The sequence below is a fragment of the Sinocyclocheilus rhinocerous genome, unplaced genomic scaffold (genome assembly GCF_001515625.1).
Source record: "Sinocyclocheilus rhinocerous isolate Xijiao unplaced genomic scaffold, SAMN03320098_v1.1 scaffold988, whole genome shotgun sequence".
Lineage (NCBI taxonomy): Eukaryota > Metazoa > Chordata > Actinopteri > Cypriniformes > Cyprinidae > Sinocyclocheilus > Sinocyclocheilus rhinocerous.
In genome coordinates, this window is record NW_015650363.1 from 1,378,933 (window position 1) to 1,392,863 (window position 13,931).

Here is a 13,931-nt window from a genome sequence, read left to right on the forward strand (position 1 = left end):
GGGGATTACCGGTATATATTGTGAGGCACATAGACTTCACTGGAAGGAAACTCCAGCACTTCTTTAACCGCCCGTGGATTTTTCTCAGACACAGGCTTCACTGGAATCAGTTCAGGGGACAGACACCCAGGAACCATCTCCGGCACTGGAGACACTTCCAGTTTCAGATAACCTTTCAAACAACACATACACATAATGGTGCAAGATGAGTTACACGCCAAAGTTTAATACTTATAAATAAGATTTTTATTCACCAGACCACCACTGTTAACTCTTACACATAAAAGTTTTTCTGTGGAAAAACTGGACTGTAAAAAGGCACAGTTAGAACATCTCCTCACCAGGTATGATCTTAACACGTCGCTGATTGGACGACCTCTTGATTTCCGCCAGGAACTTGAACAGGTCCTCGTCACTCAGACGCTCTCCTTCCTGCCGGCACACACAATAAACGGTCAGCTCAACACCAAGCATTTCAAAAATTAAATTTTTTCAAATCAAATCGGGAAGATTTTATGAAGAACAGAAGAAAAATTCTTCAGTTTAGAGGAAGAGTGTTGTAAGAATGCAGTGTGATATTAGCTAGAGCTAGCTGAAGAATGCAGTCACCATCTGGAGAATGTGAAGAACGGAATAATGCACTCAAGGTGACAAACTAAAATTCAAATAATTTTAGCAACTTATATTTCACAATGCTAATTCAATGGGGTTGGATTTTTTAGCACAGTAAAGCACTGTTCTGAAATACACAACTGGTAAAAAATCTGTATCAATTTTACAAAATTGTAAAATGTTTGTCTTTTGAACATTCCAGTCATCAAACAATCCTGAAAAATGTTTCCACAAAAATATTATATTTAGCAGTATGACTGTTTCCGACATTTATAATAATAATAATAAGCAATGTTTATTGAGCAGCAACTCAGCATATAAGAATGATTTCTGAAGGATCCTTTGACACTGAAGACTGGAATAATGGCTGCTGAAAAATTAGCTTTGCCATCACAGGAATAAATTACTTTAAAAAATGTATTCAAATAAAAACATTTTTAAATTGTAATAATATTTCAAAATATTACTGTTTTCCCCCAAACCTTTGAATGGTAGTGCACATAAACAAAAGATCAAGTCCCATCTACATTTTCTTGTTGAATATTCTATTGGCTATCAATTCTGCGAGCAATACCTGCTTAATGAATGTGCACATAGGGACAGCTGGTTTGAAGCCAGACAGGATATAGTTGTCCTCCATCACACTGAATCTGTCAGAGTTCCGTCTGGGCAATCCCTTCTTTTCCATAGTACCCTTGCCTGTACCAAAATCAAAATTGTACACAATTATGGATTTAATAATTTTTTTGTTGAGTGATGCATTATATTAACAGACCAATGGTGTTCATCTATTCAGTATCTCACCATTGATGCTGTCTGTGTCACTTGTGTCTCGTTCCAGTGTGGAGTTGATGGCACTCATAATGTTGACCGTGGCAAAGGCGAATGGCATCCTGTAGCGGCCCAGCCTTTGACAAAACCCCTCCGCCTGATTCCTCAGCTTCTCCAGCTTCTCTCTGTTCTGATGGACACAGAAAAAAAGAAGAAGGGGGTTCACTAACAGAAAGTGGTTTTATACATTACAATATTTCCCATAACCAACTCATATGTGCTTGTTTGAATTCAAAATAATGTTTCTACTCTTCTGGGGAAGCTTTCCACTAGACACTGGCACATGTACAGGGACCCACTTTATATTAAGTGGCCTTAACAACTATGTACTTACATTTAAATTAATAATTTGGTACAATGCACTTATTGTGTACATACATGTTTTTACATTGTACTTATATTTAAAAAATACCTGCATGTAATTACATCTGTAATTAATTTCTGTAATTACATTTATAATTACACAGTTGACCCATCCCTTACACCTTAACCCACCCTTAAACCTACCCATACCAACAAACCTGTCCCTAACCTTACCCATATCCCACCTCAATAGCAGCAAAAGTGTTTTGCAATACAATATGAACACAATAAGTACATTGTACTTAATTTTTGATGTAAGTACATAGTAGTTAAGGCCACTTAATATAAAGTGGGGCCATGTACAGCATACAGGGTTTTGAATGGGCTCTTGCCCACCAGACTCAGTGAATGATTTCTTTATGGGATGTACATTGTGCATATAGGCGTATTGTCACAACCCTTGCCAAAATCTGATAATTAGTAGGGGGTGTCAACATACTTTTGGCCATGTTGTGTACAAAAACAATGAGAGAGAAAGAGAAGTGCTCAGCGGTTACCTTAGCAGCATCACTCTCCTTCAGTACCATATATGGTTCAGCACAATCCCCGATCTCGCCCTGCTGAAGAACCTTCTCGATCTACACGTGTACAACACAAACACACTATTAATAACATTATTGTTACACAACATTCATCATCATCGCCACTTCCACTATCATGGGGAATCATCACTATCGACAGTAGTGCTCTTAATATGGGCTGATATCTACAGAGCAGGTCATTGACAAAGATAATATGCATATACACTACCATTTGTTTGGAGTCAGTAAGATTTTTTTTTGGTAAAGAAAACTATTTTGACATTCAGCAAGCATGAATTAAATTGATCAAAAGTGACAGTGCAGACATAATGCTACTGCAAATAAATAGGAACTTTCTATTTATCAAATAAATCTGAAAAAACGTATCACTGTTTTCACAAACATATTAAGCAGTTCAACACTGATAATATTAAGAAATGTTTCTTGAGCAGCAAATAAGCATATTAGAATGATTTCTTAAGGGTCATGTGACACTGAAGACTGGAGTAATGATGCTGAAGTCTCAAAACGGCCAAATACCTATAGATTAATCGGCCTGACCTACACACCGGTTTATCAATTTATAATAAATATATTCAAAACCAACAAAACAAGATAAAAAAAGTCATATCAAGATACTAAAGTTACGCATTTGAATAATTTTTAGGCATACAGTGGCCATTACTCAACACTACATTAATGACCAGATAGATATCTCAACACTACCTTAATGACCAGATAGATATCTGGAGAGGGGTAGGAGATGGAGAAAACTGCAGATCTGGCCAAAGTGGAGGCGTCAGTGCGGGGAGTGTGGACCCGCAGGAAACCCTTCATCTGATCTGAGTTTATGTCAAAGTGGAAGTTCTCTGAAATCTGAAGGGGAAAAAAATACAATGATTAGCATTGATAGCATGAAACAACCAGCCTGCTAAGGGTTTTACCATATAGTAAAAAAGAAACAGAAGGGAAATTGCGGTGCATAAAGAACAATAATACTTCCTCAAATTTCAGGCAGAGTGAACCAATCAGAATGGAAAGACACCTCACAAAGAACATTACATTTACATTTAGTCATTTAGCAGACGCTTTTATCCAAAGCGACTTACAAATGAGGACAATAAAAGCAGTCAAAACTAACAAAAGAGCAACTATATAAGTGCAAATGACAAGTCTCGGTTAGCCTAACGCAGTACACGTAGCAAGGTGTATGTATATATATATATATATTATACACACACACACAAAGAAAAACAAGCAGATAGAATAGAAAAAATAGAAAGCTAGTGTTTGTTTGTTCTAAAAAAAAAAAAAACTAAAAAAAAACCATTAGCCGAGTTTCCCACTAAATGAACTTACTTGGGCATTTCAGAAATCCTAAATTATGTTTTTCTTTCTTAACATTGTGAAATGGGTAATTCCTCCCATTCAAAACACTCTCTTCACCACACCAAGCAAAAAAAAAAAAACATGCTGCATAAAGTCCCTATTTAGCATGAATGATCTGGTCTGTCTTTTGCATTACCCTTCTTCAGTAAAAGCTAAAGCTAAAGAGGATTAATGTAATACTTCAGGATATTCCTCCCAAATATATCTGACGTCAGTCCATTTAATATGGAAATACGCACAGCTTGCATTATAACTGGCTGATTTCTTAAGATCCATGGCTGTCAGTCCAAGTTCTTAAATTGTGGTAAAGACAAGCTGTGTGTATTTGAGTGGTTCATGTTCACTGGTTTTATAGACCTTTGTCTTAACTGAATTTTGTGACCAATTTCTACTTCTTTAGAATTAAGTTACTGTTTTAGATGTTTACATACACAAATTAAATATAGAAGATCTTGATTTAACCTCTGACAAAACAATGTTTATAGCTGTGGATAAAGAAAAGGTCTCTCATTAGTCTCTCCAGCTCTCTTCAGACTGAAGTGCAGGAATGTGGGAGGACTGACAGGAAGATTTTTTATTAATTATGTCTCCCAAGCAAATGGGATTAAGCAAAAGGGTCAAAATACAAAAAAATATTTTTTTTTTTTCCCATTTCTTTTATGATAAGCATCAGAAACTGACCTTCTTCTTCTCTTTCAGGTCATAGAGGGCCATGGTTGCAAAGAGGGGCTCAATTTCAATGTCAAATCTGTAGAAGGAAAAACATTTTCTCAAAACCAGATATAACCCTAATAAAACCAAATAAACTTTTCAGGATGCATATGCTATGGAGACCATTTCAATCTCAAAGTTTAAAATGAAACAGGTAATTTAAAATAAGAAATAAAATCATATAACAGACCAACCATTTAGAGAAAATAACCAATAATAGTGGATGGTAAGAAGTATTACTTGATGGTCTGGCATCGCACTAGTATCCTCTGCCCAAAGTGCTCCTTGGGACAGTCGGGAATGGGCCGAATTGCTACTGCATCCTCCTGTACAGTCAAAGGCAGATTGAAGACGATATTTAACTTCTAACAGAATCCTTGTGTTCACAAAAATGAATCGCTCAAGAATATTATGTAAAGAACATAGTTTAACATTTAAGCATGTATTTAAAGAAAGTAAGGCAAGGCTGGCACCTCATCAATGGGTGGGTAAAGGCCGAAGAGCTCGCCGTAGCGGTTGCTATTTCTGGCCTCCAGGTTGAAACGATCCAGCTCCTCCGGGCTGCTGAAGCGCAAGAGGTTCTCCACACGACGGTCCGGCTGCAGGGCCCGTAAGTTGAAGTCTGAGCATGTGAGGGTTGTCCTAGTTGTATCATCACATAGTTCTGCCAGGGACAGTGACTTTTCCTGAGTGATGGGAGAGAACATATTACATTACATATGTGTCCCTGGACCACAAAACCAGTTATAAGGGTCAATTTTCTGAAATTGAGATTTATACATCGACTGAAAGCTGAATAAATAAGCTTTCCATTGGTGTATGGTTTGTTAGGATCTGACAATATTTGGCTGAGATATAACTATTTGAAAATCTGGAATCTGAGGGTGCAAAAAAAATCTAAATACTGAGAAAATCGCCTTTAAAGTTGTCCAAATTAAGATCTTAGCAATGCATATTACTAATAAAAAATTATGTTTTGATATATTTACGGTAGGAAATTTACTAAATATCTTCATGGAGCATGATCTTTACTTAATATCCTAATGATTTTTGGCATACAAGAAAAATCGATAATTTTGACCCATACAATGTATTTTTGGCTATTGCTAAAAATATACCCCAGCGACTTAAGACTGGTTTTGTGGTCCAGGGTCACATATGGCATACATAGGACATTTAGATATCATGGTTGTCAAACTGGAGCCTTAGGACCCCCAGGAGCCCAAAAGAGGGTTCTACGAGGTCCATGCAAAAGTTTATAAATAATTTAGTAATTCACTATTAAAAATAAAATAAAATAATAAAAATAATAAGTAATGTTCACATTAATCAAATTTGAAAAAGTTCATATATAAAACCTATAATGAAATAACAAAATAAAACAAACTGTTAAATTTATAATTAACAATAAAAATAAGGACTGTTCACATTTAGCACCTTTTAAAAGGTTTATAAAGAAAATGTCAAATTTATAATGAATAATAAAAAATAAATTAAAAAAACACCTGTCCCTTTTAGACTTGCATTCTATTCATTTGCTGCTTGTTTTCTTTTAAAAAAAAACAACTAACACTTGCTTTCTAATCTTTTTGTATTCTGTTTTCTTTTCATTTATTATACAATTAACAAAAGCAAAAAAGACCTCTAACACTAGCTTGCTCTATTCTTTTTCTATTTTCTTTTTATTTATTATATTATTTAAAAAAAACCTTGCTACGTGTACTGCGTTAAGCTAACTGAGACTTGTTATAGCACTTGTATATCATTGCTCTTTTGTTGATTTTGATTGCTTCCATTGTCCTCATTTGTAAGTCGCTTTGGATCAAAGTGTCTGCTAAATGACTAAATGTAAATGTAAAATAAGGACTGTTCGCATTTATCATATTAAAAAAAGTTTATTTAGAAAAGAAAAGAAAAAGAAACTAGTGAAAAGAAATAAAAAAGCATCAAATTTTGCATAATCTTTTAATACTTATTTACTCTTTTTCTCACACAGTATTTGGATATATAAAGTAAATGGGTAATTTAGGAAGGAAATTCATTGTATGTGAAGTTCCTTGGCATCAAAAAGTTTGAAAAAGATTGCTTCCTTATTTGCCTATTGAAAGCATATATTCTCACACATACAAGCTAAAAGTGATTGTTTAGGTGAAACTCATTAATTCACTTTCATTAGTTGACTCTACGGTTCTTTGTCAAAAGTAAAATGAAAAACAAAAGCAGCACATGGAATTAACTATTTTCCAAGTTGTCTTTTGTGAATACTGACCGAATTGGCAAAGCCTCCTTAACTTCATTCGCTGCTCTAATTCACATGTAGTTATGTGGCAGAGGAGCAAATGAAGTTAAGGAAGCATATACAGCTCAGTTGCTATTCACAAAAGGAAAATATTGGAAAATATTAATCTTTGATTAATAATATTAATATTTGATTGGAAAATAGTTCATTTCATATGCTTTTGTTTTTCATTTTACTATGTCTTCTGTGAATACCGACTGAATTGGCAATGCATCCTTAACTTCAATCTCTCCTCTGCCACATAACTACATGTAAACTAGAGCAGAGGAGCTCTGTACAGTTCTGAGACTAATGCCTTTTTCCAGGAAGACCATAAGCCTTTGAGATGGATGAATTCTCAAAGAGATTTCTGTTAATCGCCAAATATAAGAACCATATGCACCGGCTCTGATAGAGGGCATCATGCAGGGTTCCCATTATTCATTGTGTCTAGCCTGTGGGATAGACCTTCCTGTACCATTTGTATTCTTAATATACTTGTTTAAAGACACACATCACAGAACAGAGCTGGCTAGCGGGACCTTTAGTACTCCTCTGAATTGCTAATAACCCCTGCAGTGAATGTAGGGGCCCTTTAAAGGATCCAAAACTAAGAGAGGATCTTGGTGTTCCTGCAGACTCTCAATCTAAACTCATGAAAAATACATGGAGTGAAAGAAATCTTTGTGGTTTGGATAGTTCAATCTTGGCAAAGCTGCATTGGGATGGAAGTAGTCAGGACAGAATGAATATTCATGCCTCATTATGTACCTGGACCCTGACAAACAGGGGTGGGATGGAGCCAAGATGGTAGTCATGGCAACAAAAAATACCTAGGAGAAAGATTATGCTTATTTTCCTCCTTGTTTTCTTCTGTTTACTTCTTATTAAGAGGAAATTAATTTGTTTTGTATGTTTTACGGCAGGGAATGAGCACACATAATGGGATGTGTGGTGACACACTCCTGAGGCTTTAATATAATAATAATTACAAATAAAAAAAGAGGAATATAAGTGTCCGTGGGGTTGGGTGGCGTCCTTGATTGACACCAATAACAATGTGAACAAAAATCCCAATTAGCTGCTTTGTTGTTGTAAAACGACATCTACGTATAAGAGGAACGTTTTTCTAAACTGTGCTTACTAGTTGCTCTTGTTTGTCAGGCTGAACGTCAGACTCAAACATCTGTCTCTGTAATAATCTGTTAGCGTCCGTCCTCTCAGAGTACGCAATCCATCCATAACCCTGAGTTCTGTAAATGAGAAGCACCAAAACAAAACAAACACAACAGTATTATAGCATCTCTTTGTCTGATATTATTTCTTTGAGTTATGATTTCTGAATATTTCAAATTCAGCCCTGAGGAGGGACAAGAAATGAAGTCTGGGAATTTACCTTCTGCTAACCACCAGCCAGGGCTGCGTGTAACTCTGAACACAATCCCTCACATGGGGATCCAGCTCCACTCTGGAGACACACAAACGCACACATTAGAACAACACTCAAAGCTTTACAGACACACACTCCGATCACAAAGATTATTTTATTTTTATGTATATACTACGTAGCCCCGCACATGACATGCAAGAAAAAAATTAATAAATTGGGGGCACGATTTCTTAATTCGTTCCCTCGATTTACTAGATCGTGCACACGATTTAATAATTCGTTCCCTCATTTTAAGTAAATCGTGCGCTCGATGTAATAATTTGTGCCCTCGTTCTAGGTAAATTGTGCGCACAAAATAATAATTAGTTGTACTTCCTGTCCGTGTACGCCATGTTATGCCATGTTATGGACAGAGACACTTTAATTGGGTTTTATTTTGATTTGGGAATGAGTTATAGGAATCATTTTAAGTGAGAGGCATCTACATCGCATACTAAGAATTGGAGGACTCTACTGGCGACGGCGCACGATTTACCTAGAACGAGGGCACGAATTATTATATCGAGTGCACGATTTACTTAAAACGAGGGAACGAATTAGCCTATTAAATCGCGCGCACGATCTAGTAAATCGAGGGAACGAATTAAGAAATCGTGCCCACGATTTTTTTTTTTTCTTGCATGTCATGTGCGGGGCTCCGTATAATACTTAGAATTATTATATTACAAATTAATAAAATAAAATTAACTAATGTATTTATTTATACAGTGATAATAATAAATTAAATAATAACTAGAGAATTAAACAAAATATCATCATTACTATTGACACCAATACTATATAAACACCATTCTTACTGCCATTATATTTTTGCTTCTAAATGGTTGCAAATTCATTTTCATCTCAGTTGTGAGTGTTTTTGCATTTCTCACTTGAGAATGAAAATGAATAATTTATGCAAACAATACAAACTAACTTGGGAACACTGCTTTCTGTTGAATGAACCTAAGTATACACGTTAAAGAAACTAAATGAAAGATATTGAGTACAAATACAGATATTCGTCTAGTAAACCTTCTCAACCCCAACAGGGAGCATCCAGTACCTACCCTTCCTCAGGGACAGAGGGGCGGATGGTCCTGCATTCCCTCTCCACCAGCTCCACCTCCAGGTCATCATCAGGAAACTCCCCCAGCTCCTGCATGAGCTCGGCATCTCCACTGCGCAGCTGTGACATCAGGAACTCATCCAGGTCCACCGGCTCGACTGCTTCATATGACTGAGGCTACAAAGAAAACCAGGACATACAATAAAATAAAAATTACAATCATAAAATGAGCTCTTTGACGGTATGGACATATCAGGTATTATGAAAAAACCCTTGATTACACTCTTAAAAATAAAGGGGGTTTTGCAGCAATGCCATAGAAGAACAATTTTGGGTTCCCCAAAGAACCTTTCAGTGAACAGTTCTTTAAAGAAGCATTTTTCTTAGTGTGAAGAACATTTTATTATCTAAAGAATCTTTTTCTACTAAAAACAACTTTTTTGTGGAATGGAAAGGTTCCATGGATGTGCCAATAAAGGACCTTTTTTGAGACATAATCCATACTATCATAATAACATAAAACAAAAGTAGTGAAAAGTATGAGATTGAGAAAGTATGAGAAGCATCAAAAATAGCCTCTAAAAATGCAAAATAAAAGCCTATAAAATTATATAAAAAAAAAGAAAAGAAAATGTAAAACTCAGCAAACAGAGGCCAGAAACGGTCATAAAAGATTAAATCTACCCTGAATGAATCACTACTGTATTTTTTCTCGACACCAAAGCATTCAATCCAATTCAATAGTTGTTGTCTATCAAATAAGACATGCATTTAATCTCCCTCTATACCAAAATGAAATTCCTAAAATAAACACACACACAGAGAACTCGAATGTTCTATGACCTCCATAAAACAATGAAACAAAGAAGGAGGCTGGTAGGAAGCAATAAATCATTTTATAGCTGATGACATGTTCAGACCATAGTAAAAAATGCATTGCCTACAGTTGTATTCCTCTTTAAGTAAAGTTAGACGGGAGAGTGTTTTGTCATGACTTGAGGCAGACAGCTCCAGACCTGCATGCTTAAGATAATCAGCATAACTGCTGCAGTGCTTCGGGTTATGTAACATCTCTCAAACATTTTTTTCACAGGTCTAGTGAAGGCTAATCTCTTGCAAAGTGTCATACAACAACATTATCAGTTATCTGAAACATGTCACATAACTGCTGCAGTGCTTCGGGTTATGTAACATCTCTCAAACATTTTTTCACAGGTCTAGTGAAGGCTAATCTCTTGCAAAGTGTCATACAACAACATTATCAGTTATCTGAAACATGTCCCTATAACACAAGGCCTTACTAGAGCAATTCTGATAAACCACTTTCAAAACGAAATATCATACACACCTTTAAAAGCATGTAAAGGGGGTAGATGTTGAATCCCATCACAGGAGACATTAATAAACAATCAATTTAGATACGTTTGTTATATAATGAAAATCATGTGTCTGAGGCATTTCATCAATGAATCGTAAGAAAAACGCTGTACTGCACGAGTTATCTAAATTCATCTGATCTCCATGGAAGCCCATTTCTGCCTCAGAGTAAAAAATAAACTGTGATTGTGAGAACAGATCAAATAAACGTTATACTTTTTTTGAGATACAAGAGATAAAGTCGCTATAAAACAAACAATCGCAAAATACTGAGGACCTTGAAGTACAGTATAACGTCACCATTGTGAGATATAAAGTTTCAAAACAATTGTGAGAAATAAATGAAGTAGCAATTGCAAGATATAAAGTTGCAATTAGATTAAATAAATTCACAACTGTGAGAAATAGTCAACTGTAAGAAATAAAATTGCAATTGCAAGAAATAAGGTTGCAAAATTAAAAGTCGCAAATGAGAAAAAAGTCGTGTTGGTAACAGTCACAACTGCGAGATATAAAGTTGCATTACCATAAAATCAATTTGCAATTGCAAGAAATAATCACAGTAGTGGGAAATAAATTTGCAATTGCGAGAAATAAAGTTGCAAAAGTGAGAAATAAAGTTGCAATAGCATGATATAAATGTGCAATTATGAGAAACAGTCACACACAATAGTGGGAAATAAAATCACAATTATGAGAAATAAAGTTGCAAAAGTGACAAAGTTGTTACAGTGTGAAATAAAGTCACAATAGTGAGATATAAAGTCACAAGTGTGCAAAATAAAGACCCAATTGAGAAAAATTAAGTCACAATAGTTAGATATGAATTCTATTAGCTTTTATTTATTTATTTATTTATTACTCTAAGGTCGAAAAGGGCTTCCGTAGATTTCTTTATAGCAAATGCTTGCTTACATCTCTGGTGTCTACCTGAGGTACTACAGGGAACAAAGCTTGGACATACTAATTGTGAAAAACCATTGGATTAAAATATAGCAACTGTTCAAACTTTTTTGCCGTGTGGTTTGTGTACATCAGCAGCAGCTGACAAGGGAGGAGCAGAGGGTAATTGTTGATGAACACTGATATAGTCTATGGGTGGAGGTGTTATTTCTGTAGACCAATAGGAAATTTAAAAAAAAACAAAAAACTCGGACTGTTTCTTATAATTGCATCATTTAATACGCAGGTTTAAATGTAAGTTTCTCATCCTGAGGCCTAATTGTGCTTTTTGGAACATGGAAGCAACCACAAAAGAGTTCCTGGTCTATACTCAACACCATCAAGCTTAATATAACCCACCCAGGCTGTGTGCATTGCGCAAATTTAGCTTAGAGTTTCAATTCTGCATCTACCAATTGAATGCAACCAACATACAGTAGACAGAACAAGTGCATCTGAAAAGGATGAAAGAAAATACTCACCTAATGCTTCTTGCGAACAAACTAGGAGGCAACTGACAAGATGGCGTTGCCCGGAAATAAAAACGACTGGTTTCAGCACAACTCTTCCTTAATAGGTTTGAGTCGCATGAAGCAGTCTATCTTTTGAGGCTTCCAAAAGCAGGATGTGACATCACAACCACTTCCCTTACTAGCTATGACGAAATAGCAGGGGCACATATGCACTCATATATCAAGTCAAAAACATAAGGATAAGTGTAGTCAATGTTCTGCTCTCAACTTTAAGAAACCTTAAAGGAATTACATGATCACTGTCAGAAAAGTGAGTGTTACTGTGGACCATTATTGTATGTTTACATTGGTTAAGAGCTTTAAAATCTGCTAGGGGTGAGATAACTAATATGTAACAATACAAACAGAGAACCATAATAAAAATACTGACAGATAATTGTGCCATGCTATTGGTTAAAAATATAACTGTTTTACAATAAACAAGCAATGAACACTAAATGCATGGGTTTATCATGCTGTAAGATACATGTGTATAAATCAGGATGCTATAATGCGTAAACAACTGAATTTATCAAATATTAAAGTATTATAACTACTTATCAATCATTTTAACTCATAATTACTGAGGTATAATCTGTGTTAAATCAAGAATAGCAGTTTTCCATCTTTCAATATCATAACATTAACATCTGCCTTTCGCTGTAGTCTATCTATGTGAAAATGGGAAAACATCGTAGGGAAGATTATGTTTCTATGAAGTCATCAGCTTCTAAAATCCACAGATATTACAGATGAGTGTGTTTTGTGTGTGTGTGTGTGTGTAAGCTGGGAGGCACCAGCCTGGGCTCTGACCCATTTTCAGCAAAGAGGAAGCACACGCAAGTTAGAGCTTAAGCACAAGTATATTCATGGGTGACTTCCCATTAATTTCTAATTTCTTCTTAAAATTAATAAAATAAAACATAATTTGATATAATATAATATTTATTAGAAAATAATTCTAATATTTATATTTATACAAAATCTTTTGACTGCTCAATGCCATGATTGACCAATCAGAGAGCAGTATTCCAGAGAGAAGTATAAAAAATAGAAATAGACATACATCCATGTATAATCTACAAATGACCTGCTTGTACTTTCAGAATTAGTTTGAAGTTACTCAGCTGGATTCTATTTTATATATCAGTGAAAGTGCATCACTCACTATGTTGAAGCAGAAAGAGCCAGAGGCGCTGTGACTGTGCCGGTGGTGAGGCAAGGAACCATGGCTGGTCCCACTGAAGTGTTTCCGGATCTCTGCCGAGGAGTGTCTGAGATGAGAGAGAGGGAGACGAGGATGAAGAGGGTGAGGAAGAAAACAGAAAATGAGGTGCAACACAGGATTATTTTTCAGCGGGAGGTTTTGTACAGGCACCAGGTGCTTGTTTAGACACTCATCTCAGTGTGTGTGTGTGTGTGTGTGTGTGAGATCCAAAGTTACACACACTGAATGAACCTCCCATCAATTACCCCATTCATTACTCGTCATTAAACACACAGTCCCCCTCATTAACCTGAAGTTAAGTGCCTTGCTTAAGGACATAACAGTAACAAATCAGGAAATCTCAGTAACTGTGTAGTTCATGGTCCCCTCCACGTAGATATGATGAATAGTCATACACCAATATCTCGCCCAATGAATCGCCCAATTTTTGGCCATTCCGAGATGCCGATGATTCTGTCTACTTGAACAATTTACAGAAGTGTCCCTACTAGTTCCAAATTTTCCTAATAGAGCGGTCAATAAATAATTTCTGCAGTTTCTTCTCTCTATTGAAAACGTTTCAACCTCAGAGTACAGATTTACAATGCATTCAAGGTATTTTTGTTAATTTGTTTTCACAAATTCCCTTAGGATCAAACCCGTTAACTTAGTGTTACTAGCAACATGTTA

At 35.7% G+C, this 13,931-nt stretch overlaps 1 protein-coding gene across 2 annotated transcripts in view; it reads right to left on the reverse strand.

Moving 5' to 3' along the window:
* LOC107711870 (dedicator of cytokinesis protein 8-like) overlaps positions 1–13,931 on the reverse strand; it is a 41,272-nt gene that overhangs the window by 20,459 nt on the left and 6,882 nt on the right. The window contains exons 2-14 of one of the 2 annotated variants that reach the window (XM_016516944.1): positions 13,203–13,308; positions 9,205–9,380; positions 8,102–8,173; positions 7,850–7,958; positions 4,901–5,113; positions 4,668–4,753; positions 4,398–4,464; positions 3,054–3,203; positions 2,304–2,384; positions 1,417–1,573; positions 1,187–1,311; positions 342–432; positions 10–172 (exon numbers count right to left, since the gene is read on the reverse strand). In XM_016516944.1, coding sequence (XP_016372430.1) covers positions 10–172; positions 342–432; positions 1,187–1,311; positions 1,417–1,573; positions 2,304–2,384; positions 3,054–3,203; positions 4,398–4,464; positions 4,668–4,753; positions 4,901–5,113; positions 7,850–7,958; positions 8,102–8,173; positions 9,205–9,380; positions 13,203–13,308 — 1,596 coding nt within the window. Of the gene's footprint in view, positions 1–9; positions 173–341; positions 433–1,186; positions 1,312–1,416; positions 1,574–2,303; positions 2,385–3,053; positions 3,204–4,397; positions 4,465–4,667; positions 4,754–4,900; positions 5,114–7,849; positions 7,959–8,101; positions 8,174–9,204; positions 9,381–12,004; positions 12,054–13,202; positions 13,309–13,931 lie in introns of those variants that run through there. The other variant, XM_016516945.1, reaches the window with a different exon arrangement.